The sequence below is a fragment of the Aythya marila genome (genome assembly GCF_965140915.1).
Source record: "Aythya marila genome assembly, chromosome: 5".
Lineage (NCBI taxonomy): Eukaryota > Metazoa > Chordata > Aves > Anseriformes > Anatidae > Aythya > Aythya marila.
Genome location: NC_139046.1, coordinates 26,769,727 through 26,797,722, shown reverse-complemented (window position 1 = coordinate 26,797,722; position 27,996 = coordinate 26,769,727). Strand labels below are relative to the sequence as shown.

General features: G+C 46.4%; 3 protein-coding genes across 3 annotated transcripts; 2 read left to right on the top strand and 1 right to left on the bottom strand.

Moving 5' to 3' along the window:
- Positions 1–240: 240 nt before the first annotated feature.
- Positions 241–5,045, bottom strand: SAMD15 (sterile alpha motif domain containing 15). The gene is made up of 3 exons (XM_082760481.1): positions 4,937–5,045; positions 4,759–4,857; positions 241–764 (listed from the first exon to the last, which is right to left on the bottom strand). The coding sequence occupies exons 1-3, from the start codon at positions 5,021–5,023 to the stop codon at positions 471–473; spliced, it is 480 nt and encodes a 159-aa protein (XP_082616607.1). The 5' UTR covers positions 5,024–5,045; the 3' UTR covers positions 241–470.
- Positions 5,046–5,047: 2 nt separating this feature from the next.
- On the top strand, positions 5,048–16,584 carry TMED8 (transmembrane p24 trafficking protein family member 8). Its single transcript, XM_082760480.1, has 6 exons — positions 5,048–5,228; positions 5,338–5,416; positions 7,541–7,670; positions 8,603–8,744; positions 9,022–9,321; positions 10,341–16,584. Exons 1-6 carry the CDS (start codon positions 5,156–5,158, stop codon positions 10,556–10,558), a joined length of 942 nt encoding a protein of 313 aa, XP_082616606.1. The 5' UTR covers positions 5,048–5,155; the 3' UTR covers positions 10,559–16,584.
- Positions 16,585–25,504: 8,920 nt separating this feature from the next.
- LOC309878237 (uncharacterized protein) lies at positions 25,505–27,454 on the top strand. The gene is made up of 4 exons (XM_082760514.1): positions 25,505–25,660; positions 25,994–26,048; positions 26,755–26,852; positions 27,013–27,454. The coding sequence occupies exons 1-4, from the start codon at positions 25,642–25,644 to the stop codon at positions 27,225–27,227; spliced, it is 387 nt and encodes a 128-aa protein (XP_082616640.1). The 5' UTR covers positions 25,505–25,641; the 3' UTR covers positions 27,228–27,454.
- Positions 27,455–27,996: the final 542 nt, after the last annotated feature.

The window sequence follows — 27,996 nt, the reverse complement described above, 5'->3', positions numbered from 1 at the left end:
ACTTCTCTGGTTTACCTTACAGTGTTCTCTCACACTTCCTGCCTTGTGTGGCAGTACTGTTCACTACGATAAACCACTGCCAGGTTCTGTCTCACAGGAAATCACTTCCGTGGTGAGGACAGGGATTGGTTGTCTGTGTTGTAACTAAGCCCCTTCAGATCATTGATGGCAGAAACTGGTAATTAAAACACATCTATGATTGTTGTTTTTTTTCTTTAATCAACAGTAAAACAGAAAGGAAAGACGGTGGTAAATTCATGCCTGATTTATGGGTTCTGCCTCTCTTAGATCCTGGAAGCAAATGAAGGACTGCAGAAAATCCTTGTGGAAAAGAGCCGGTGTAGGGATGTGTTTGTTGTAATCAAACAGCTAAGAGCTGCAATGGGCTGTTGTGTTATGGGGTGAATGTGGAACTGTACCTCCTTACTACAAGGTAATAAAGGTATATACTGCTGTCCCACCTGGGCTTCTTACAAAGGTGGAACTGCTGTGTGACTCTCATCCTGCCTCTGGGTGTCCTGCGATAAAGGGACAGCATCTGCCTCTAACCCAGCCTGGGCTTGTTGCGAAGGAGGAACTGTGCTATAGGGCTCCAGGCCTGCTTCTTGGACAAACTGCGAGAAAGTGAGGGCATCTGCTTTCTCTCCCGATCGGGACTTCTGCTCCAGGAAGAGGCCCATGTTGTCTCTGTACGGGAGGGCAATGGATCTGCTGAAGACTGGCTCTTCGATCCCCAGCAGCTCCCTCACATGTCGTGAAATCACCTGAAATACAAGACAAAAATATCAGGAATTCTCACTTCATAGGGCAATATATCATTCATTGAGCAGAAAAATGAACCGAGTTCCTGAATTTTGGAACATTTTCACTCTTGAATTTGCAACTCAGAAGGGCCACGATCTTGGTGTGACATTGTAAAAGGAGAGCAGACCGCTCATTCTCCAGATTTGCTGTGGGTGATAGCATCAGAGCTGCTCTCTTTAGTGGCACAAATAGCTTGGCTTTCCTGTTTGCACTTGCAGAACAAACAAGTTATGGGTGACTGAGCTGGAGCCTATACTGCCTAATGCAAAAACATTGCTGTTTGCTGAGTTACATTGTCAACAACAGTCTATACGCAGAAGAAGAGGTGGAAAAAACAATTAAACCAATAAACCCTATTGCTCAAATCATGGGTGAGTGGCTGTAAGAGCCGGCTGGACCTGGCACCCTCAGTGAAGAGACTTGCTGTTATTTTTGAGTCACCTCTGAGAATGTACCCTTCTGATCTGACTGAGGCTTTGAAATGCAGTTCTCAAGGTTTTACTCATCTTTCACAGCATTTCCTCAAAACCTTCCCCCAGCCTTGGCTTGACACTGAAGAACCTTGTCTGAAATCAAACGAACGCTGGAGTGATATTTTCAGTGGTTTTGATATCATTTTCAATACCAATACAGTGGAATTAAAACCAGCAGTAACTTCACCTGCCCATGCTGAGTAGCTTTCATGAAATGTAATGTGGAGTTCTGTATCAAACTGCCATTTCCCCTAATTTCAAAATGTTTCTGTGTCACTGAACCGATGCTATCATGCTAATTTCTATGGTAACTATCTGGGTTTTGACTATTTACAGCCTTTCATTGATATTTCTTACTGGGAAGCCGGTGTGCCCCTGCACACAGGTTTACGGCCTCACCTTTGCACCTGCCCCAGTCTACCCTTACTGACAGACCCAGGTGGGCCCCAGTTTGCTCAGAGCTCTGCGAACCTGGGTTCCAGCCGAGTAGGGTAGAGTTAGAAGACACAAACAGCAGGGGAGAGCATGGTCTTCAAGAACATCTAGGTTCCACTGAAGTCTGTCGGATGTTCCTAAGTCACTTACAAGCTTCAGAAAACATTACTGAAAGAGACTCATCTCCAAGCTTGCTGAATTATGCCAGCTATCACTTATTCTAGCTCTGATTAATTTCTTCAGTTTCCGTAGGAGAAATAACAGGCTTTGAAGTTGATTTCTCTAGCCTGTGGCTTAGTGTTTCTCAGCTGTTAAACAACCACCATACAAAATCCCTGTATCCCAATGTGAGGGGGAGGATTAAAAAGCATGTAAAATACTCGCCACCTTTGGCAAGTGCCAATGACTGACTACAAAGATTGCGATTGCTTGCACTAGAAATACTCTTGAAAGGTGGCTGTCTGGAAAAAATCACCACTGCGATTTGATGCCTTCGATTCTGACCAACAGGCAAACTGGTGGTGCTAATCAGTATTTTTGGTGGCATATTCCATTCCAAACAAAGACTGAAGATTGTTCAGCTTAGTGGTGAAACTGCTTTTTGGTGCTCTAGAATAAAAAAGCAGTGCTCAGACTCTATTCATTGGAGCATAAAGATTTTCTCTCTCCCAGGTTATTTGAACTTCTACTTTGTGTCCTTTGGGGAAAGCAACTGTAAATCACAATGCGAAACAAACGACTTGGCTCAGTAACTGCAGCCTCCAGTCCCTCTGTGGTTTCCATTACGGAGAAGGAGAAGGAAAAAAATGAAATTTAAGTCAACTTGCTCTGATAAAGAATGGCATTAATGAATCAGTTCTAGCAGAATCAGACTGCTTTCTCAAAGTACTGCGACTTGGTAAATTATCCCTTCTAACTCCTGAAAAAAATGCAATTGGATACCACCTTTCTTTTAAAACCAGGTAACTTCTCCCATCTGTGACCCAGAGTCTTGTCCTTATTCTGTGAAGAGCTTTGCTCTTCCAGGAAACATCTGTAAAGTTTTTGGATCTGTTTTATCAGTTGAACTTTCTATTACATTTTCCCTTTTAGAATTACTTGTGTGGTCAGTTTCAATTTCTCAGCCGATATTGAAAACAGGAACAAAAGACAGGCCTGCAACTCAAGCAAAGTTAGTTTGCAGCTGAAGCAAAACCTCAGTTTTATTCCTGGGCTTGTCTTAGTTCTTTCACATGATTTTGAGTTGGTGTTTTTCTCTTTGCTCCTATTTTCACAGAGCTCTGAGGACCTCCCAGGGATGCTGATGCTCACTGCAGTCACTCTGTTGCAGTCTGAGCTCACATCTCAGGCCAGGTCTCTGTGTTCATGCTCTGTAGGCTCGGAAGGCTGTGACCACCAGGTGTATGCATACCTGCTTTGAACTGAGACTCCTGCTCAAAGCTAGTACCTTCTGATCCCAAATCAGATTTCCTCCTGATCCTTCTGTATTAGCTGCATCTCTGCTAACATCAACAACATAAATCAGCCTAAAGCAGTTTTACTAGGTTTACTTCTATGTTTGTTATTTTAAAGTGCTTTTTGGTACATAAATAGATTTTTTGGTACATAAATAGATTGCTTTGGCCTATGTTACCCTCTGTTTGGATTCAAGGTACAGCCCTTTGACTTTGCAAGAGACCAGACTACAGCTTGATGTCAAAGGGAAGAATGCATTTAAGGGGGAGCATGAGATCAGCACAACCAAACCCACAGCCAACAGTAGATGCGTGTGATTAGGACAGTGGGTCCACCCCTGCACAACTAAAGGCTCTGAAATCTCTCTCTCGCGAATCTGTTCAAACAAACCTAAGCTCACACTTCTCTGTTGATGATTACTGCTTTGTAGGGCACATGCTAATTGTTAGGTACCTCTGTGCTAGTATTTATCTTCAGCTGTTGTGTTTACTGACTTGAAGGGTGTGGTAACTGTAAGCCACAGCAGTCAAACCACAGATCCCAGGAAAGAGAAAGACAAATTGCTATTAACTTCTCCATTTTACACTCTGTAAAGCACAGGCAACACCTGTGCTGCTTCCACAGTGTAGGCATGTGCAAGACCTCTTTCAACAATCCGCATCTCCTTTGGCTAAAGCCTGCTTTGGGTTAGGTTTGGAGCTGTAATGGGAAGTAAACCAAAACAATAATCACCAAAGCTAGAAGTTTTAGTCGGTCCTTTACTGTTTTGGTGTTAACCTAGACTTCATAACCAGAATCTCTAATATCTTATACCACTACACCTCTGCTGATTTTAATATAATTACACTATTCTGTAGAAAAGCAGTGTGATTTAATGAAGAGTAAACTCCAGGGTGTTTCAAATACTGAGCTGTAATACCTAGGCAATGAGCTGTTCAGGTACGGTTTCTTGCTTCCTATTATCACCCCTAAATGAGGCAATAAAAGATCAAGATCAAAAGATCAACACGCTCCTCTGTCATGGTTCTAGTGAAAACTCAATTAATATAAAAGGATAGAAAAATGTTATATATTTTAGATATGAAATGCTTCTTTTTGAAACTTTTAGGAACCTTTGGAAGGCCAGACTACAGCTAAGAGCTTAACTATTGTTGTTTGTTAAAGGAAGGACAGCTTGAAAGGAAAATTACATGTTTATAAAACAGAGGCTGAGATGTGTTCAGCAGGGCAGAAAGCAAGGAAGCAATAACGAATTGACCTTCTGCTGCTTGAGAACTGTGCCTCAATTGCAGCACGCTAAAGCCGCCCAGATTTACAGACGCTCTATGAATGAAGTCAGATCAGCAAGCGGAAAACTACTGAGAAGAAACTCTGAGGGAGTTTCTAGGAAAGCCGTGTGCACCCCGCTAGGGGTTTTTGTGGGGTCGGAGGAGGAGTGTAGGCTAACAGCACGGCCAAGTGCTCCTGAGGGACTGCTGGCACGCGGTGTCCATGGATTTACACCCGAGGACTCGTGAGCCCCCCGTGAGGCTGAGGGGCCTGGCAGAGCACCCGTCTGAGGCGGCCGGGAAGGGTGTTGCAGCCGGGGCACCTTCATGTGGCCGAAGTCGGTGACGCCCATGGCGGGCAGGCTGCTGCAGGTCACCAGGACGAGGCGGCGGCCGCTGATGCCGTTGGCTCTGAAGCACTCCTGAGGGGGAAGCGGAGCGGGAAGCGGGTCAGCCGCGGGCTCAGCCCACCGCTCACCCCCTCGCCGCGGGGCCGCGCACCTCGTACTGGGGGAAGCCGAGGCTCGACACCCACTCGGCCACCTCCGCGGCGCCCCAGCGCAGGGCGGGCGGGGCCGCGGGCTCCATGGCGGCCGCCGCGTGCCGCCGGGCCCCGTTCCCCCGGCAACCGGCGCTTCCTGCGGCCGCCCCGCGCCATCGCGGCCCCGGCGCCGCTCGGCTGTTTCCGGCGGGGCGCTTCGGCTCCGCTCGGCCGTGCCCATGGCGGCCGCGCCGCCCGCAGCCCCCCAGGGACCCCGGTTCGAGCCCCCGGGCGGCCTCAGCGGCGCCTCAGGTACGGGGCGGGGGCGGCGGGCGGGGGCTGGGTGTGTTTTCCGTCTTGTCCGAGTGCCCTGCAGCGCTGCGGGTTGTTCCATCTCGCCGTGTGTTCTCTCTGCGGGCAGGAAACGAGGATGCAGCCCCACAGACGGAGCCTGCGGAGCAGCCGGGGGAGCCCTCGGAGCCCAGCGCCTCGCAGTGCGGGTAGGGAGCCCCCCGGGCTGCGGGCCCTTCACCCCGCCTCGGCACACAGCGGGGTCTGTCAGCGTGGGGAGAGGGCACGGGACGCAGCTGTCGGCTTTCAGGCAGTACATGCGGGAATCAGCGCTGGAGGGGTTGTGCCTGTAGGCGTAAGGTTGTTACAAAGCCTACAAAATAGCCAAGTGCAGTTCGTGCCTCACCTCTTCAGATCCCAGACTCAGTCAGGTTGCAGGGAACGCCGGTGGGTTTGTATTCAGCGAGAACTAAGGAGCTAATGAACTCCATGAACCAATTCCGCAGGAAATCTGCCCTGTCCCCACTGAAGGACAACTTAATGATTAAGCATTCCCACCCTGTATAGTTCTGGTGAAAGCTGAGCTAGAAAATGCATCTTACTGTTTTTCGTTTTGTTTTGACAGTGTTGTTTGCTTTTTCTTCTTCGCCCTTTGTCTTTCACGTCACACTTCCCTTAATGCTGCCGATCAGCCACCGTATCGGCCGTGGGCTTGTTATTACCTGTTGGGCAGGTGGTGCTTGTGGTCAGTATTGCTGGCTGCAAGCACAAACACTGCGTGCTGTGGAGTTGTCACTTACCAGCATGCATGTGTTGCGTGTGGCACGATTTTAGAAATTTGCAAGTTAAATTTGTCAGGTGGAAGATCACACAATTCATTAAATAACTACCTCATTAAGAAAATTCAGAAAAAATCAGCAAATGACCCTAGTTAGTAAAATAGCAGTTTGATGTCATCTTGACTTGATGCAAATGATATTGATATCAACTTTCTTGACTCCAGATGTGTTCCTGTATCACTCTTTACTATGTCCTCTAATTTTCTTTAAAGAATGAATGTAGGCTGTGAGCAGAATGGCCAAAGTAGATGCTGGATACTCATGAAAGTTACCTGATAATTTGTGTAAGTTGAATCTCCTTTAAAAGGAAGGGTGACGGTCCAAAAGGGTTAATTCAAGAGGAATTGGCTGAACATTTTGTTTGTAGATCTGCTCACAGAGCTTGTACGTTCTTCCAGTCAGAGTACAGATCTGGAAACAAAAGTCACATTTGCCCTGTGCTGGCCACCTGTACAGATGCAGCACGGAATGTCTCTGAGTTGAGCTGCGATTAAAAAAAAATAAAATTAACTGTTCCAGACTAGACTGATAGTCTGATCTCTTGTTAATGAGAATATTTGTGCTTTGTGAAAGGAGAAATTTGAGGAAATGTGTATGTAGTTTTCATTACTTCTGTGTTCTCACACTTATGATCCTTCAGACAGAGGCAGTTTACATTAGTCTTGTGGTGCTGAGAGAAGGCTGAACTTTTCAAAAAGGAAACTGTTACTAAAGACTAGGTTGCTTCTCGGGGAGGTTTCGCATAGTGTCTAACAATATGACAGAGAAGACTTGTTCTGGCATCCGTTTGAGTTAATTTGGGATGACAACTCTTTCCAGTTATATACAACATGCAGGAAGTTGTTTTTTAAACAGTCATTTAGAAAAATCTTCACAAGAGAAAGAATGTCAAGGATGTTGTTTCCTTTCTTGCTCATTCGTTTACTTCTTTGTACCTTTCTTTTTTGTTCTGACATGTCCATCTCCTCTTGTCACAGTGCAGATCTCGGACCTCTTGTGCTGTCATTGTGTGACTTACAGCTTGCTTGTCTGTGTAGCATATTTGCATGCAGCAGAAAGGGACCTGTGTGTTCTCTGTACTTCTTGGGATTGCTGATGGGAAAGGTGTGATGGACCACTTAAACTGAGGGCATTTTCGGGATGGCTGTCCAAACTGTTTCAAATCCTTTCGTTAATCCAGCTGGCCTTTGTTGGAATATGCAGATGTCAAGTAGTAGCTGGCGCAGCAGAAGTTGTCCTTTCTTGAGCAGAAACAGTTACTGCTGATTTCTGTGCTTCGTACGGTGTTAGTGAGTTCCTCTTGTGGGGATGAGGGCAGAAGTGGGGTGTTGGGGGGCTCTTTGCACAGGTGGTGGGTGCTGACCGCAGGAAGCTGGTTGCCTTCTGTCCCCTTGAATTCCAATTGCAGAGTAGAGTGACCCCTGTCATGGCTTAACTCTGCTGCTTGTGCCCTGGGTGTAAATGCTAAACTGTAGTGCTCTCTTCCTCCGAGAGGTCGCAGATTAGGTCGCCTGTGAGTGTGGGAGTGACAGAGGATTCGAAGGAAGAAGGTAGCACTTCGAAGGACCAGGAAGCAGCTGAACTAGAAGAGAAGCTGCCTGACCAAACCGAGCCCACCAAAGAGGTAAGTGGGGGTTTCTTAACTTGAACGGAAAGGAAAGAGGTGCAGCAGTATTTCTTCCACCCTACTGCTGTGCTTAATGACTGTGCGACAGAGGCTTTAAGGGTTGTGTTAAGATAAAAATAATATTAATGTAGATTTGGTTATATTTCTTCTATACGTTAGTGGGAAGTAACAGTTATCCATCAGCTTTGTGAAATCCCTTGTGTCTTTGGCTAGTCCTTACTTCCCTGCAGTTTTTGGCTTGCTAAGGCTTCAAGGTTATTTTCACCTTCTGCATCTTGTGTGGGTGTTTTTGGGATCCCCTTCTTGCAGATTTATGGGAGAGGGAGCTGAAGGGAATCTGCCATCTTTTGCTTCTTTTGGTGAGCAGCCAATTTGTTTGCACTACAAATACATTTGGGAAATACTTTGCAAGTAGCATGCAGCTCAGGAGCTGTGCATTTTTATGCATTAGGAGAGAGGGCTGGCGCTAATAAACCAGATGAACCTTTACCCAGGATGCAGTGAATGTCAGTGTGATCATGGTGCAGTCTAAATGCAGACAGAGCTGAAAAGCTCTCCCTGGAGAGGCAGAGCCTTGGGAGTGCTTTCCAAGAGTAGTCCTCTAAATCTGCAAGGCTGTTGCTTTGCTGAAGGATGACAGCTCTGAGGCAGATGCAAACATGTGCCTGCCCAGACTCCTGGGGAGGCTGAGGGGTCAGTAATTTGTGACATTAATGCAGCATTTTTCTCCAGAGTTTACAAATTTGGTGCTGTGGAGGGGAATAATGCAGAGATGCCTCAGAGCCAGCCATTTCTTTTCAGCTGTAACAGAAGCTTCTGCAGGATCTGACTTGACTTCAGAAAGATTTTTAGATTATTACTGATTTGTTTTAAGTCCAGCTGAGGACTTTCTTACTGTGATAATCTTTGTGACTCTGTGCTTTGTGCAGGAAGCTGTTGTTCGAATGACCAACTACCACATACACCAAGGAGGAGGGGATATCGTCATGATTCAGTCGGATCACACTGGTGCTGTGGATATCCTTTCAGCTGAGCTGGAGACTGCAGACCTCCTTGGGGAGCAGAGGAAAGGTGAGGCCTGAAAGGACTTGTCAATGACTCTGTGGGCACTTTTAAAGTGCCAGTGCCTGCCTTGGCCAGAGAAGAGCAGAGGCTGTGTCAGAGACACTGCTGACTCCTGCTGGAAGCGTGGGTTGTTGGCTAGTGTTGTGTGAAAACTTCACATCTGCTTCTGGGAGCAGGCTCCAGAATAAAAGAGTCTTATCAGAAATAGCTTCACTGTTTTCATATAACAGTTTGTCAATAGTAAAAAGTAAGATGAGCTGCTGATCTTTCTCCCTTGTCTCAGCTCAGCCTCCTCCTCTGGCTCCACCCACTACGTGGACCATGGGGAAGATGAAGGAATTCAAAACCAAGATGGGAAAGGAGAAGAATGCTAGGATGGTGGTGAAGCGAGGCGAGGTGGTGACGGTCCGTGTGCCAACCCATCCTGATGGGAAACGTCTGTGCTGGGAGTTTGCTACAGATGACTACGACATTGGATTTGGAGTCTATTTTGACTGGACCACTGTTACTAGCACTGCCATTACTGTTCAGGTCAGCGAATCCAGTGATGAGGAGGATGAAGAGGAGGAAGAAGAAATCGAAGGTTGGTGCAAAGCTCATGAGGGTTGATTTTTGGCGCTCGTTGCCATGCTGCTGAGTGTCTTTCAGATGCTGTAACTTCCATCTACTTTGCTTACCCAGACCGCTTATCTCTGCAGCCTTTTGGGTTTTGGTTAGGCTGTAGTGAGAAAGCATTTAACCCTTCCTGCTTCAGCATATGTGAGTGGCTGCTGTTCTCCAAGAACATTCCTGAAATCCAGCAAGCCGAAAAATAAATCAGAAATCACTTGTTCAGCTTCCAGCCGATAATGAGATTAGGGTCTGAAACTTTAACTTGAGTGTTTTGCTCGGCCTCTGAGGCTGAGAAATTTCTGGTGGCAGGTGGGAGCAAAAAGGTTCTTTTTTTTTTTTTTTTTTTTTTATTCTGTGCGTGAGTGTTCTGTTTTGTTGTTGTTGTTTTTTCCCAGTATAGCAGGAGCTCCTGTTGACTGCATTTCGGAGGACTGCTGCCTGTGTCCTTGTAGCTGTGAAAAGCACGTTACCTATTCTTTGTCTTGAGTGTATTTGTGACCAGTGCAGCTGGGGGTTTGTTGTCTGAAGTTAATCTTGCAAGATCTCCAAAGTACATAGGCTCTTATGTGAGGAGTTTATTCTTGGAGAAGTGAATCAAGGATGTACAAACACTGCGAGGTTATAGCTAAGACCTTCCCTGCCTTTCCTTTGCTCCATGTCCATATCAGTGGACCACTTTATGGAGTCCCTGTTGTGGCATGTGTAAAAGGAGCGAGCTGTTTAGAAGGTAAGTCCAGGGAGAGGAGGCCAGGCTGGCAGGCAAGTGCATGCTGTCTTCCCAAGAGAACTGTTTCTCAGCACGTCCTTTGCCATGGTAAGGAAAGTGGGTCTTTGTTAGCAGTATTGGCAGAGAGCTGAGGGCAGACACTGTGTGTAACGCTATCGTAGTTAGCCCTCCGTGTATTTGTGTGTCTGTAATCTGGTCTTATCTTTTTCTGGACCATCTAGTAGATTAACAGGCTCTGTCCTACTTCACTCTCTCCCATTCAGGACTCGCCCCTGTTGGAGATGTGGAGAGGGGCTCCAAGAGCTACCTGCGGAACCGCTACGGAGAGATCATGCCTGTGTACCGAAGGGACAGCCACCGGGAGGTGCAGGCAGGCAGCCACGACTACCCAGGCGAGGGCATCTACCTGCTGAAATTTGATAACTCCTACTCTCTCCTCCGCAATAAGACTCTCTTCTTTCATGTCTATTACACTAGCTGAAGGGATGGGAAGGGGCAGGGATGGCAGGCAGGCAGTACTGAGCATGGCAGGCTGCCACCCAGCCCTGGTACTCCCGGATGGGCACTGCTGTGTGACAGAACCAAGGCACAACTCTGCCACCCCCCCTTCAGACACAACCTGGTTTCTCCTCGCATCCTCCTTCCCGGCTGTCCCAGTGGAAAAAGGTGGCTGTGACTCTGGTTGTCCGTGGGCAGCTGTTCTGTCTGTAAAACTTCACAAGTCCTGCTCTGTGCGGGCATCTGGCTGGGCTTTGTTGGAGCCAGTAAATGCCTGGAGGCCAGGTTCAGGTGGTCACGGTTTCGTTCTGTTGCACTGGTACGAAATGAAGTCAAAATATTCTTGATATGTTACTGTTTTGTAAATAATTCTTTAGACTCTTCTGCTGCATCTGGATCACTAGAGGGCAGCTGTCAGCTGCAGTGAGACAAAAGCTTGGCTCCTAACCACGGATAATGTTATCTCCTGCCACCACTAATGTCACCAGCAGCCAGTGCTTCCTTCATCCTCATGGGAGGGGATGCAGCATGGCCAGTGGCAGCCAGTGCTGGTGGCCAGGCCGTGCTAACAACAGCCAGCCCCAACCTCTGGTAGGGTTAGGAGTTAGGTGTGGGAGCTGGGGAGGAAGGTGCACAACCAGAAGTTCATAGGAAAATTTTCCTATGGATTAAAAATTGGATGTTGCAGCTGTTGATTAGAGGGATATAAAAGTTATGATTAAAGTTCCAGTGACCACCAAAAGATTTTTATTTTTTTCCCCTCCTGTAATCCAGATGTAAAACAGAAGAAATGATTTACTGCTGTGTTGAGTAAGTACAAAACGGCTAGGATACAACCAATAAATATACAGGAAATGTTTCTCAGTAGCAGCATGTTTGTTCACTGGTATTGCTGCCAGCTGGATAATAGCATATGTAGCAAGGAAAATGCTCCCCAGGGAAGCGTAGTTTGTCAGCTGCTATTTCTGTTACAAAGGTATTGTTGCAAACGAGTATCTCTGCTCAGAAAATCAAAAGGGATGGAATTTAACCAAACCTTTCTGTAAACCAGAATCAGCTAGGCCATTGCAAACCCTGACCATGTGGTAAAGGATGGAGTTCCTTGCCTGTTTTGGTGGCTTGTGATGGCATTAGTAATCACTTTCTGCTCGAGCATTGGCAGAGCTGAACAAGGATTAAGTTAATCCTTTGGAGATTAATTTTAAATCACATTTATCTGTAAGTGGTGTTTATTTTACTACTTTTAACTTAAAATCATGCTCTTTTTAAGAATACTGCTGTATTTACATTTTGATACCTCTTTGCAGAGACACAAAATGGCTGTTTGCATGGTGATTCTACTAGAGTTCTGAATTTTATTTTTAAATCCTCCAGGTAAAGCACCTCTACTTGGTCCATTCCTTCTATTGAGAGGGAACAATGGACAAAATGATTTTTGGGTAGTTAAAGCCAAAGATTTAACTCTCCTAGGAGGGCTGCGTATTTCCTATTAAGGCTATACGGTAATGCTGTGCAATTTGCTCTATATTCAAGCTCTTCTTTTTACTATCTCTGCTTACTTTTTCATTACCCCAGAGCACTTAGGAGGTCAAGAAAGTGTGAGAGAGACGTTTACAGTGGAGCAGCCCGAGCTGGGAGCAGAGGAGAGTGGAAACCAGAAGACTGGTTGGACCACAATTACTTTCAGGGTGAGCAGGCAGGGAGCAGAGCTGATCAGGGTAAGCAGCTGAGCTGTTGCCACTCTGGGCCCTGTGATGGGGGGAAAAGCAGTCACCTTTCTCAAAGGAGAGAGAGAACCTGGCAAGAGGGGAGCTGCAAAGCTGCATTATTCAAGTAGAGGGAAGCATAGGACAATCTTACAGGGAGGTAGAACAGTAGGATTTGGTATCTGCCAGAGCAAGGTGATCTTTCATTTAGCAGCCCAGGGAGGACTATTCCTTCCTTTAGCCCCTCCTGGGGAGACAAAGGACCATGCCACAGCCTTTGTAAACACTTGAGTCAGGCCTGAGCAACTTGCATAAGGTTCTACCCTTTTTTCTTCTGTTGCCTATCAAGTTCGTAGACACTAAGCAGAAGATGGCAGAAAAGACCTTGCAGTCTGCCTGCAAAAACGACAGTGTCATCCCACTTGATGACTGCCTTTGGTCCTTTCTGATACAATCTGCAGGGTGCTGTGTGCGCTTGCTGGTTAATGTATGAGGCACTGTCTGGAACCTGATCCACTTTCCAATTAGGATTTTTTTTTATCACAAAGGGAATTTTGACCTGTACATACATTAGATTTTCTAGAATTATTGACCCTCAGTTACACAACTTACTCTGTACTAGTGGGTTTTTACCACTAAAGAACTGTTGCCCATATAATGTGGCCTCCATATTGCTAATTCACAGCCACTTCCCCCCCACACCATCTATATTTTGCTTATATCACAATTCAAAATACATTGTGTCATGTTGTAAGAGGTTAGTAAGACCTGCCTCGCTACCTGTTCTGGCTGCTTACCGAAACAAATACTGTGTGCAAGTTATAAAGGTATTAGTTAGTGGTTTTAGTGAAGATAAATTGCCTTGTAGGTGGTGATCCTATTGCTCAGTTCTAGCTTTCTGAAGCATGGGACAACCTTTTAACGAGGCTCAGGTCACTTGTTTGGAACTGTCCCCATCTCCTAGTCCCACTGACCTAAGTTTAACAGTAGCATTGAGTACGGTACGTCATCCCAATCCGTATGTGCCTGTCCTGCAAACACTGTGCCCATAAAGAGGCCTGCTGCGGAGGAACTGAAAGTGCTTGCTGCGTGTGATTTTGCTACTTCTGTTTCCCAGATGTATCTGGTATCTCTTAGGAACACAAAATAGTTTTAGACATGGAATATTTCATCTGCAGGAAACAGAAGCTTCACAGTTGTACAGGATAATTGTTCTTCATTTATTCTTTAATTTCCACATTACATGAATATGTTGTTTCTCAGGTATTCAAATATCATTCATTATCCAAGTGACGACTTCTCTTTGGAAGGATATGTAGTCTTTATTCATTTTCTGATAAATTAACTAGCTTGGCTGTATGGCTAGTGATTAACAGCAGCCATTCTTATTCAAAATTGAACCCACAGTTGGTTCAAAGAAATAATTTTATTTCTCATGTGTCTTTTTTTCTGCCTTCTGTGTCTCCTGGACTTGTATCCAATCCTGCTATCTGCTGAGGCAGTGATGGAAGCCCTTCTTATTTTAATTGGAGACCTATGGAACTAGACCTTGGGTCTAGAAAGAAAAATGAATTTAAAAGGCAGTTGCGCTTCAGAGAGGGAAATTAATCTTCAAGAAAGGAAAGTTTCTTATTTTTCTCCTGAAGGAAGATTTCAGATCAGTTTTAAAAAATGTGTTTCTTCCAGTAGATCGTGTCTAGAAATTCAAAAAGCTCAATTAAGGGATAAGCTTCTTTTGCATTTTGCAACCAGTCTTTTTTTTTTATTTTAAATTGGGTTTGCTTTTGTGAAAGCATAAAATTGTTTTCCATTTTGTTTCGAATATAATTTAGATCTAAAAAATAAGATATGGGTGTTCAGCCAGAGACATTAGACAGTCCTGTAGCATAGGACTTGCATAAAAACTAGGTTGTATAATTGTTTGTTTATAATAATTGTTACAATCTGTTGGACATTTTTTAATGTCAAAGAAGGTCATAAGTTAAGTTTCCTCTTGTTTTCCCCCTTAGCAGTAGTGTAGCAGCAGGAGTTTAAAATGCATGCATTTCACTGAGGACTGAGGGTTAAAATTGCTTAATCAGGGACCACATTACTGACTGAATTTACTCACAAACTCTTTGGAGGCCTGCAATATAGATTCATGTGAAAGATTACTGGTGTCAGGCATAGGCTAGTTGCAAACTAAGGTTTGAGACCCATTTAATAGTTACGTAAATTAATATTGCTAAAGAGCCGTTTACACAAACAGATAAGATGAAAATGTGTGCTTAAATCTAAGGAGAGAAAGAGCTTAGTTGACTGACTTACGGTGCTGAGATGAAAGTTGAGTTACTATGCAACTCGGTCTAAAAGGTAGCCATCCTCCTTTCTTTCTGGCTCCGTCCTGTGCACTTGTCTCCTTGTAACTGTGTGCACGTAACTGCGTACAGCCTGCAGTGGGGCCGGTTGTTGTGCTGCTGGACCTGGCGGGGTGGGCTAGCCATGACCCTTGTCACACGTCCAGTTGCTGAAAGAAGTACTCATTCTTGTGAGCTGAGAATTGGGGTAGAGAATGAATCCCTAAATGAGTGTTTTTTTTCTTTTAACTCCACTGCTTATACCCTTTCTCCTCGTCTCTACCCCAACTAAAGCCACTCTATAGAGGATTTATCACAAGGTGCCTTAGGAGCAGGGAGCATGTCTGAAATAAGAGCCATAGATGTCATTAAGCCAAGGGGTTTCTTCTCCCTGTTTCTCTGCCCATTCCAGTAGAGGGGAAGCACTCCACACAAGTAGAGGTCAAGCAGGAGAGCCCCAGGAGGCCGTTCCTGGAGATTTAAGCTGTCTGTTAGACTGCCTTGTTGCTGTAAGATGATAGTAAAACTGTGTTTGAGTTTTTTGGCACCATAGGATCTTTGCCTTTGGAAATCATATGCTGCTGTCAGATATTGGAGAACACCAGAGGACTACTCATTTTGATATGCTGATGCTAAGCCTGAGGACCAGAAAAACACTAGATAGATAGACATAGATAGCATTCCTTGTGGCCATTCACCATTTTCCCTAAGAAGCATCTGAATTCAGTGCTGAGGGGTGTGTGCTTATGTGTATTGAGACCAGATGAGAGACCAAAGCAACACAGGTTTTTTGATCTCCAAGTGGGAGAGAAATTTCTCCAATTCTCGTATCTGGGAAAAATATCGTATGTGATGATTAATGTCATGTAGATGTAGCAGAACATCTGAATTAGTAGAAGGGAAAACTGTGAACTGATGTTGTTAAATATGTTAGCTAATTGGACTGTGAAAGAAGTCAGGAGTTAAGCAGGAGTCAACGTGCTAAGTCATCTAAATAAGTGCATTTGTAGTATATACAAACTAACTTTAGGGCTTTAGAGTGTACATCAAACTGCAGAGTTCAAACAGATGTTGCTAGGAGGAGAATTTTCTGTGGGAGTATTACACATTTGCCTCCAAAGAGTCTCTGGCATCTTATTCTGAAACACTTGTGCTGTTGCAGCTGAAGACAGATCATCAGCCTGAGTGAACCTGACTCCACGCAACATTTCTGTATTCTGTTCTGAATTTTACATGTTGCTTTCTCAGAAGCATCATCACAATAAATACGTACCCTTTCTCAGTTAGGGACAGGAAGACTTCTGTGATTTGTTGGTTAGGGTTATCTAGTTTAAGCCATTTGGACTGGTGAGTCAAGTCTCTTACATAAGAAGCTGGATGCCAAAGCACTAAGTTCAGAGCTAAAGAGGCTTTGCCAAGTAAAAACCTTGAAGTTTAGGAACTATTCTCAGAAACTAAACAGTTGGTGATGATCTCTGTGCAACCTCCATGATGCCCAAGTGACTAACTGCTCACCTCAGGGTGAAACAATCTGCTCTCAACTTGCTGCTCCAGGCTGCTAGCACAGTCTTTCAATGGAGAGTATCCTGTAGCTGGTTGTGCTTTTTTTTTTTTTTTTTTCCCCCCCCCCAGATGTATATTCTTGTGAATTGTAATGGTTGTCTGTAAGTCCTTATTTATGTGATATATTTATGATGTCCTGTAATCTCAAAACTGAGTTCTCTGCACCAACCTGTTGCTTTTCATCTCTTCCCCAGAGATGAGTTTTAAGTGGAGAACAGGATATTTTAATGAGAGGTGGCACTGACTCTCTCTTGCTGAAGGGCACATGTGAAGATATATTTATAGCGTGCTTGCATTCCTTCTAGGCTTGGTTTGTATTGTTTATATTTAATGTGTTGTGGCTGATTTGTAATAGTATATTGGAACTTATTCCCTTTAAATAAACTTTTCACTATGCAATCATTCCTCTTGTCTCCTGTTGAAAGCAAGTGAACGTCTTCATATGAGAAACCAAACTACAGAATTTCCAACAAAACATGAATGCAATAAAACTTCTATGAGCAAAGAAGCAGTAGGTATCAAAGATATACTTTGGAGTGTACCAAACGTTCTAGTTGCAAATGGATAGGAAAATGCTCTGTTGTCAGCTCGTGGTTATGGCTTTATCCAGGAATTTTTCTGTCTGTTAAAATGACTGTCAGGGATTTTTTATTCTTCATATTCTCTGCAGCACTTGTGATTATACTGAATATTTGAAGGACTCGAGAGGAACAAGCTAGTAGCCAAGCTCATGTAATTTTAACCAGGTAGAATTTGAATGGTCTTCCTCCCAGTGCTTAATACCAGTACTTTTCACCTCAATTTGCAGAGATCCCCTATGGCTAACTAATTAATCTGGTACTAAAGCTTTCAATTTGAAGGTTTAAAAGCATCCTTTCAGTTATCACATACTGATGAAATTATCTAAAGAAAAGTGCCCTTCACAATTTCCTCATAGCTGCTTGACCTTGGGCTTCATCTTGCTACGAAGACTGTATTTATATAGCCTGAAGAAAACATCTTCAGAGAACACCTCCTGGTCAAAATGAGAAATGAGCTTTAGCCATCTTTTCTCACTTGTCTTGTTTTAAAACCCCTTGGGAGAAGTACTGCAGAAGTTCAGATGTCTTTGTTCTCATCCTGTGTTTGCCTGGAACTTTTCTACAAAATAATTGATGGGCAGGCGCAATCATACAGAAAGATGATCAAAGGGATAGATGACTGCCAAGTTACACATTTCGTCTGTTCTATTTATTTATTTATTTTAAAGAGCACATAAAAGAAGCAGTACTGAAGCTATTTGATAACCATTAGCTCACTATGAATCTCTGTCCTCTGTCATGGCTCAGGCATTAGACCAAGAGGACAATGAAGCAACTTGATAGGGATGCAGAGCAATGATGTGAAATTTCGCAAGGTTAGTCATTTCCTACCCTTTCCATGTTTGTTTGTTTTTTTTTTTGTTTGTTTGTTTTTTTGTGGTTGGACTGCAGCAGGAATGGTCTGATCCCATGCAGCTCAGCAAAGGTCTCACTTGGGTGGGCTGGGTTGCCCTGCCTGGAGGCCGCTCTCCTTTCCAGGTGTGTGTGGGCAGCGTTGTTCCTTTGTTCATGAAGTCCTGTCACTGATTTCAGTGTTGTCTCGTTATCAACAGCAGTTTTACACTTAGCAGTGCTATTCACTATTGTGGTGGGTTTGGATACGCAATGGAATACACACTCTGTAGTAAAGGATGTGCTGGTTTTTTATTATTATTATTTACTCCCATCCTGTCTTCTTTTGGTGGTAGACCTAACTGCTGAATACAAGCTCCTCTTTTTGCAAGCTACAAGAAACATTCGCTGATAACATTACTCAGGTATCACAGACAACTACTCCCCCAGACGGGGATGTGTGGCTGTATAATTCGCTACAGAGAAGGACGACGCCTGGTTTAGGATGTGAGAGCACTTTGCTGTCCCTCCTCATTGCCACCAGGGCACAGCCACAGAAGCACGAGCAGGGACAGACGGACACAGCAGTGCCCGGTCCCCCAGTTCTGCCTCAGGGCTTTCTCCCCCCGGCAGGGAGGAGGCGGCGGGGGCTGCTGATGGCCGCCCCACGCCCTCAGCTGCGCCGCCCCTCGGCGTCTTAATGGCAGCGGCCCGCAGCCCCTCACAGCTCTCCCCTTCCCGGCCGGCCGCCATGCTGCCCGCCTGCCGCCGCCCCGCCGCCTGGGGCGGGTTAGGGCCGGGGCCGGGCCCAGGGCTGGGGCCGGGTCCCTCAGCGGGCGGCGGTGCCCGTCAGGGCGGCCTCGCCTTCTACGCGCTGTGGGGGCTGCGGGAGCGGCCGCGGCGGCTGGGCAGGTGCGGCCGGGCCGGGCTCCCCTCGGGCTCGGAGGCTCTGAGCAGCCCCGCTCCCTTCTCGGGCCGCCTGTTCGCTTTGTCCCGACCCCAAAGCAAACCCTCTCCTTCTCTCCTTCCCCCACTATAAAGATGTTTCCACACCTTTGCATGTCTTTTTGATCCTGCTGTGTACTTCTCTGTGATTTTTCTCTGTGTTTTCTCTCCCAGCCAGTCCAGCAAGATGGGCTACCAGGCTTGGCTGCCCCTGCCGCTGCCCAAGCAGCTGGTGGTGTTTGGGCTGGGGGACTGGAGCTCGTACTCCCCGGACACGAGCGTCGCCGTGGACGTGCTGGTGGCGCCCGGTGTCGGAGCGCAGCGGGTCGGCACGCTGGGGCCCACCCGCAGGTAGTGGCAGGGCTGGGTGCTGTTGGGTGTCACTGGGGTGCCCTAAAAACACGGGGTGCTGCTGGCACCTTCCCCAGGTCGCTCAGCCTGCCGGTCCTCCCAGCCTGCTGCGAGTCTTCTCTTTGCGGCTCAGAGGGAAAGTGGCTGGAGGGGCTTTGGTAAGGACTGAGGGTGGGTATGGGTCAGGAAGCAGCTGTCCTGTCCCACCAGGGGTGGTGAGAGCTTGACTTCAGTGCCATCAAGATGCTTTTTTTGGATGGAGACAGAATAGTCCTTGAGCAGTGAAAGTGTGATGGGTGTGTTCTGAGCAGTACCAGGGCCTAGGGGTAAGAGACAAGGACAGGAGGTGAGGTGCCATATCATGTTTCTTAGCATTCCCCTTGTCCTCAGAGACAGGTGATGGGGCTACAGGGAGCTCCTTGCAGCAAACACTCCTGTGCTAATGAAAGCAGGTGCAGCAACGTACAGCCTCTGTCTTTGGGAACCACTTGGATAATGGTAGGATTTTTGCAAGCAGAGCTGGTCCTAGACAAGGTGGACCTGAGAAACATGATTTCTGCCTTCCTTGTTTTTCTTTCCCTTGGTTTTGTATAGAGGAGACCACGGACTCCTGGGGTGATTCAGGAGAGGGTAAATGCAGCAGGACTGTGGGACACAACCAAATGCCACAGGTGCATTGTTTATATTAAAGATACCACAGATGGCTGTGAAACAATCTGTTTAAAATAGGAAGTCTTTTTTTAACTGTCTACCGTGAAGACTAGTTGGATAGCAGAGCGAGTACAGAACGTTTCCTCTTTAACTCTTATAGGCAGTATGAGTTCACAGACCAGCTTGTGTCTTGGTAATGGAGTGAAATAAAATCAGAGACAGCTCCTAGTTTGTTCTGTTTCATGAGATTATGTTTGTACATCTAAACATAAGCTAGTCTCTATAGCTTCTTGTGATATTTTCAACTTCCTTTCAGCTGCTTTGAGGGCTGGATCTTTTTTTTTTTTGCCTTGGGGTGTTATTTGTGAGTACAGGAGCAAGAATTCTTCACTGGTTGGTGTTGGTTGTGGGCTGAAAACCCATGGTCCCCTGTGCAGGTCTCTGGTGTGGGAAGGTGACTGGAGGACGGATATTTTTATGGCCTCCTTGAAAGAGATGGACAAAGGCAACTGTGTGAAACTTGTCCTGACTGTTGACGGACAGGTAAAAGAAACAAGAACCTCTTCTCTCCCTGTACTGGGTCACAAACCACTTCAGCTTTGCCAGCTTGGAACTAAAAACTTCATTTCCTATCTACTTATTTTTCTTCTCTTTACTTCTTCAAGGCAGAGGCATGTCACACAGATCTGTTAATACATGTCTGTAGTGAACCTCAACTCTCTTGATATTCTAGCACTTTTCCCTAAACTCAGCTTTGCTAAAATGCTCCATGTATTGCAGCAGGCGTGCCACAGGGTATGGGGTCAGTTCCAATTCTCCTCTCTCTTGGATTTGTGGTACATAAACCATTGCTTTACCATGTGCTGAAGTCTTTGGATATAGTATCTTTCATTGTCTGGCTTTGATATTCTTTTTTCCCCCAAAAATATGGGCTATTCCATTGCAAGGAATCTGTCCCTTGCAATATTTATTTTTGCTCACCCTTTGTGGCTGACAGCTAGTAAACTAACTCACTTGTTCTTTTATTTTTACACTGCCCATCACTGGTCCTGTTGCAGCTGCTCCGAGGAATCTCCAGCAGCACACCTGCCCGCCCGTTTCTGGTTCCAGAGATGACCCCATCCCCAGTGCTCCCAGCTGACGATGTGCCCCTCAGTCAGGACCCAGAGGATCCTAGTGCTGTATGTGTACTCTGTATTCTTCCTCTCGTTATTTCACCCCTCCTTAGTATATGTTCTCTAACTTGAAGCTGCTCAAGCAGCAGCACTTGCTGTCATTCTCTTAGTGAAGGCCTGGTTAAGCAGGTTTTGGAGTCCAAGATTCACTTAGGCTACAGAAATTGGTTAATTGCACTCTCAGGTGAAATGACTTTGGATGGGTTGAATTTAACAGCCTTTGATGGGATCAGTCCACTTGGCTACTCCTAGCACAGATGGCCCTCCTGCCTTTCCTCTGTGCAAGCTGTGCCCAGGGCAGCCAGCAGTCCGAAAGCAGGCCTGGCTGGGCACCTGGCAGCAGGAGGCTGTGTGGTTTGGCATATGTTTGGCAGCTCGTGTTGTTGGCATGCTGGCCCGTAAGACTTACCAGGAAAGCAAGCCTGAAAATGTGAAACTAATCTCTGGCCCAGTACCAGACAAATCTGCAGTAGCCTCAGATCTTTCTCTTTGGAGCTGCTTTGACTAGCTAGGACTTTTTTTCCCAGGTCAAGAGTCAGAGCTCAGTGATAGCTGCTAGAGCTCCCAGGCCTGGGAAGAAGGATTTCCGCCCACCACTGAGGACCCTGGCGGTACCCCGTGCCCTGGAGCCACCATCTGGCAAGACAGAACCCAGTGAGGCCTGGAGGAAGAGCCCTGTCTGCCCTAAGAAGCCCAGGAAAGTTTTATTTGAACCCAGAGCATCTGAGAAGGATCTTGATGCAGAAGGTAACTGGCACCTTCCAGGTGTATTTTACAGGTCTTGTCTGCACTATCTCCTAGTACTGCTGGCAATAACTTCCAGTGCGTTTCTCAGTGCACCTCCAAGGCAAGGTGGGCTTGTCTGTGCCTTGTGAATTACTGAGAACTGCTCCTTAGTCCTGGTTAAATTGCCTGATAATTTTTTACCTGTTGGGAAAATGACAAATAGAACGTGGGGTACTCTTAGTGCCAGTACTCTGTACTATAACATAATATCTGTTACCTCTTCGTATGAGTAAAAGCTTTATAAATGATGGCAAGTATTGTTAGCCTTGTTTTACAAAAGAGGAAACTGAGGCACAAGAAAGTAATCTACCACAGTGTCCTGGGACCTATCCATTAGTCTTTTTGTTCCCCTGCTAACAGCATACCACCACTTGGTCTGTAGAAAACATTGGTTATTATTCAAGTTACAATGACTACAAGAAGAAATATATATATTCATATATATAAGTAGTATAATCGTACTGACTTTTCAGTTGTGGGAAGGTAGCTGCCAAGGGGTTTGGAAATGAAATCTTTAGGTTCTGAGTGTGAATTTCAAGTCAGCTACAAGGTGTGACCAAGTTTGTGTGTAACTACTTGACAATAGTTTAGTGCTTCCCATGTGAAATCACTTAACTGGGACTTGACTTCTTACAAAGACAAACGTAACTTCATCATAAAGTTCCTTCTGCTATAGGCAGTGTGGGAAGAGGGGGGAAATGACCCTTCATCAGAGGGGTAAAATGCAACACTGACAGCATGATGGCAGTCAAAGGAAACGTGCCTTGCTTACCTGCGTTCTGCATTTCTTCTGATGAGACTTTCTTCAGGACTTTGGTCTTTCACCTTCTTTGTTGCTATGAGGTAGCTTTGCTGGGTGATGGAGGAAGGAAGGAAGGCCAAAGGGCTCTTAAACCAGAGAGCTGAGGACTTGTGGGCTATGGCTGCTGGCTGCTTTCCTTATGGGACATCTTTGTGTTTCCTTTGCAGATTTGGCAGTGGAGGAGTTGCAAGGTGAGCATCTGTCTCATGGACCCTGATTTGTCTTTCCAATTTTGGTGATGGCATTCCCTTTAGTGTCACAGGCCTCTCATGCTTGATTTTTTAATCTCCCCAGTGATCAGGAATAGCAAACAGGTTGTGCGTATGTGTTGTGTCCTCACTACGTTTGTGTAGGTGCTTCAGGCTCTCTAATATGTTTCTGTAGTCCCTTTGAACCTCAGGCACACCTCTGAGTGCACAGTCCTTTGAGACAGCGGATAAGATGTGGAACAGGCTTTGATGAAAAGGATTTTTTTATCTTGTTCAGCAAATGGCAGGGGTTGGCATGGGAAAGGAAGAGAAACAGGGCAATAGGAGGAATATCTCTGGAAGCAGATCTAGGCTTCTGGTTGCTATGTCTCAGGCACTGACAGGCTGTTCCTCAGTAGCCCTCCTACGTGCTCTCATGAACAGTAACGCAAGGGCACAGCACAGATGAGATATCCTTCTGGGGACAGGTTCTCAGTGGGATCTAAGTCTGCCCATGCCTGCCCATCTCTGAAGTGGCAGCCCGTTTGTCCTATATTGAGCTAGACTTCTCTTTACTAGCTCCCTCTGCTACAGATGACTCTCCTAGTAGAGCAGACTTTCCCCAAAGCCAACAGAAAATCTTCCACAGGGAGCTGTGCCTCCTGCCACCCCAACAAGAAGAGACTTGAGGCCTTTGCTTTTTCATTTCCCCCCCCTCTGAGCCCTCAGCTGCCTTGTTCTCCCCAGCAAAGGGAGCTGGAGGCGCCTCTTCAGCCTGCTCCCAGCACGGTGCTCTCCCCTCCCCAGGCAGCCCCAGCCCGCGGTGGCGCCACGCCATGTGCCTCAGCGACCCGGCAATGGCTGTTCTGGTCGGCGGAGAAGGCGTGGATCAGCGGTCCTGCAAGGACGCGCTCTGGAAACTGGAAGTTGGTAAGGAGTTCAGGGCTGTCAGAGGCAATGGGATGTTAATGGGTGGATGGGAATCCAGGAAGACTTGGGTGGGAGGGTGTCCTCTGGGGTCTGTGCTAAGGCAGGTGCTGGGTGGATTTGTCTTGCTTGTGAGTCACTCAGCAGGAGCATGCATCCCTTATCACCTTTCAGGTGCTGTTTCTCTTTGCCACACCCACCCTCTATTACTTTTCTACATCTCTGCTTTTATCCCATTCTTCACTGATGTCCCTTGTCCTTGGGCATCCAGTGGTGCTGCAGGAGGCTGAGCTGACAGCTCAGCGCCCTCAGAGGCTGTGGGGCTCTATGTGAGAGCCCTCCAGGAGCTTACATTTGAATTCTGAACACAGCTGGGCGATTTTTGAAGGGCAAAAGCAATAGCGCAGTTTGCAGTGTGTGATGACTGGTGGAGAAGTGTGAGAGACAATTGCAGTACCTTATAGCTTTCTGCACCTCATCGATCCTCTCAGCCACCTTTCTGCTTTCTACCTAGTTAGTATTCCCCTCCACTCCTTACACAGAAATATTGCTGTGTAAGTCTTCTCTAGCCCCGAGTCAAAGGAGAGGAGGAGATAAAAAGGAACACGACCTTGAGTAAAGATTTTATGACATCCTCTTTAAATCTGGAGAAACTGAGTGCATGTTCAAACTCTCATACCATCTGCCTGGCATTGCTTCCACAGACAGTGATTTCTGGTTACCAGTGAGTCTCCAGCAAGAAAATGCTATGCCATCCTGCCTGCATGGTCACACTGCTACGTATGACCCAGACACCAAGCGTATCTATGTCTTTGGGGGCATAAAGGAAGACAAAGACTACAGCAGCATCTACATTTTGGACACAGTCACCTGGAAATGGCTTCCTGTGGCTGTAAGTACTGCAGCTCTTCTAAGATAAAAGCACAGGAAGGGTGTCAGGTCCTGCCTGAATGTGGCATTTGGTGTGCCCGTATCTGTACTCCAGCAGAGTCATTCCGCTGTTGCTGCAGGCTGCCTGAGCTGCTTAGTCTTCTTGGATCTGTCAATCCCAGCTGTGCTGAAAGGCCACAGGCTTGGCAGAAACCAGGGGCTGTGCCTACAGTGAATGAAGCAAGGTGAAAAAATGGTTGCTGCAGAGTGCTGTGTCTGATGAAGGCGGTGTGTGGGAGGGACTGTGTGAGCAGCAGAGGGAAATGGCCTCTCATTCTCTATGGTGCTATTCACAGCTGTGTTGGATACTGAGGAACTTGTCTTTCCAAATCAGAGAGCTGCCCTGAGCACAGCAGATTTCTGAGCAATTTAGATTCTGTCATGTCCTTGCAGAGGGCCATGTCAGCTAAGGACTGTCTCTTTCCTGGCACAAGATGGCTTTTTACAGAATAATCCTGGGATGAGGTCTTTCTGTTCCCTGTCTTGTTCTGAGGCAGCTGGGGTAGGAGGCCGATTTCCTGCTCTCATCAGAGCATTCTGGTGATGCAGAGTATGCCTATGTGGCAGAGATCTTACTGGGGAAACAATCAAGTGAAAATTGAGACTTGCTGAACTCATGGCACATCGTGGGCCCCTTTCCTATAGGCCACGCAGCAAGTAATGCACTTCTCCTAACAAACCTGTGTTGGACTTTTCCCAGGCTAAAGGGAGGATGCCAATGCTGACTTACCACAGTGCAACCATCTACCGCAAGGAGCTCTTTGTTTTTGGAGGGACCTCCCATAAAACGGCATCACAGGCAGTTGGACCCTGCAGCAATGTGCTCTACGTCTTCAATCCAGAGCATGAAATTTGGTACCAGCCCATCTCAGAAGGGGAGAAGCCTCTGCCTAGGTTTGGGTGAGAGTGCTCTTCTTCCAGCCCTCCAGAACAGAGCAGGAAGCCTCTTCCCACCTAACCTCCCATCCCAGTGTAGTTTCCTTAAAACATACATGATTGTTCTTCACTGTTTGCTCCCTTAAAATGGCCCTATGTTTTGAGTAATGTGCTGTCAGGAATCCTGATGGGGTTCTGTGGGTTGCAGTGGCTGAGGGTAGGGGCAAGTGCAGATGGAGGGAGCTATTGCAGCTCATTAGGGGAAGCCAAGGCAGTGTGAACTAAGACTAACACTTCTTGGAACTTGCAGAAGACACTTTGCTCGCTTGTTTCTTCTTTGATCAGGCATTCAGCTACTCTGCTGAAGAACAAGCTGCTGATTTTTGGCGGTCAGAGGACTTCTCTCTACTTCAGTGACATGCACATCCTGGATCTGGGTAAGAAAGTCTGTTCCAGGTAGCCACATCTGGAGGGTCTGTTCTAAGGCAAGGACTGGGAAATGAGGCAAGCAGGATGGGAAGGCAGCATTAACGTTGTAAAAATACTTCTTAATCAGTGGAGATAGAGAATTACAGGCTAAAGAAACCCTTTGTGGGATAAGAAGGGAAGGAAAGGGGAAAACCAAGAAACTCCTTTTCTGGAAGACAGGTAAAAGAAAAAGTAAGTTGCTGATGTGACAGACTTTTGAAGCTGTTGTCTAGTTGTGAGGCTGAGAAATGCTACTAAGAGTACTTACTGGACATTTTGTCTGCCTTTACTCTGGCTTTCAGGTTTCATGGAGTACACACCAGTCCCTTTCATTGCAGGACAGCCTTCTGCACGTTGGTAAGATCCTGTTGCAGACCCAGGAGCTCTGTCCTTTCTCTGTGATGCCAGGCTTAAAAGGCATCTGTGATCAGACCCAGTTACGTATCTGTACCCCACTAGTCAAAATACAGTGGGTGGTTCCTCTGCGGTGGGACCAGAAATTCCTACTAGCTTGTAAGCCTATGCTTGGTGCTTGTAAGGTGTTGGGGTGCAGATCACTTAGGATCCCTGGGAGTTTGCCTTTCAGGCTAGGGGAAGTTTTCTTCTGTGTTCTAATGGGACTGTATTGCCTGCTGTTTGGTCTCCATGGTACCTGGAGTATAAGAGATCCCCAGAGAGGAAGAAACTCTTGTAGCAGAAATGTGCTGGTCCTAAAGAGACTCTATCACCCGCTAAAATACTGACTTAAATCTAAGTAAATCTAACTAAATCGTCTAGCCGGTCATCTCATTTTGTAGAGCAAAACACAGAAGTTCTGATGGATCCTTTTGTGGTAATGAGGTGCTTTTCCGGCCTGATAGATTCCTTGACTGGTAGAGGGAAACAAACAGCTTTTTCAGGGTTACTCAGCAAGTCAGGGCAAAAGAGGACAAGAAGAAAACTTCCATTCTTTGGTTTAAGCCCCCAGCCTGCTGTTCGAGTCTACCCACCTCTGCCCGTTCCTGATTGAGGCAACCCCAGCAGGTTCTGTGATAGTCACCTTAAGGTTTTGCTCTGGTCCCAGTTTTCATGCAGCTCTGGCTGTGTCGGACTGCAAGGTTCTGATCAGTGGAGGCTGCAATGCCAGGGGAGCCCTGCAGGACGCCTTTGTTTTTCGCCTAGGTAAGTGAATCTCCCTCCCTATTTCCACAGTTGACAGTGACTGCAGGGCTGCAGTGCCATTTCTGAACACCTAGTCCCATCTGTTTGTTTCACCCAATGCATTAGGAATATATTTTTGTTTGCTTGTTTTTCCTGTATTGATAGACCCTTTCTACTTCAGATACTCTTTCATGGAGTACAGTGAGCCACCATGACCTCTGCTCTGTGCCCCGAGCTGGCCACACGCTGCTTCATCTGACTTCCCCACACCTGATGGATGTAGGCAAGGAGAACAAAGATGAGCATAACCTGCACACAGTGTTGGTCTTTGGGGGCTCCAACTGTGCCGGGACCTTTTACAATAGCACAATCAAGATCCAGCTGGACCTAGGATAATCAGAATGAGTCTGGAACTGCAAGGACTCCTCACCAGCATAAAGACAAAGGTGGCAATAAATGAGTCCAAGCAATGTGGCAGTCCAAGTTTCTATATGCAGGTGAATGCTGCCTTGGCACAGGATTATCACTGTTTCGTAAAGTCTTTCTGAATGCTGTGGGTATTGCCCTCTTAGGGCAGCTGATACACAGCATTAGATTGGCAGAAATGCCCTCCTGTATCACTGGCTTGGCACCTGGGCTTGTTTGCTGAAATTTCGGTGGGAGCTGAGCTAAGCCTGCACAGAAACACAATCACAGGCTTCTGGTTTTCCTTCTTGACTTACAGGTTTCTGGGCTTGAATTTCTGGGGTGCTCTGAGCTCTGAAGGTCACTCAGGTGTGTGGTTTCATTTGGGATGGGTGGAATGGGACTTACTGCTGCAGGCTGGAAATTCCTCACAGTCAGAGTACCAGCAAGTTTCTGGCTTGGTGGGAAAGAAAAAAGTTTGGATTCCCTTGGGAAACAGTTTGCAGATGAGGACTAGGAAAATGCCTAGAGCAGTGTCTAAGGATGGGAAAAGGAAAAGAATGCCATCATTTTCACCATCTGGGAGTGAGCTGTAGTCTTGCTGACTACAGCACACCTGCTTTGCTCTAGGCAGACCTTTACTTCTTGCAGATATATGGAAGAGGTACAAATCAGTTGTGCCAGGCAGTAATTCTCTTGCAGGGAGTGACAGAGCTGCTGACTGTTGGCTGTCACACCTAGAGGGACCCATCATGGGTTA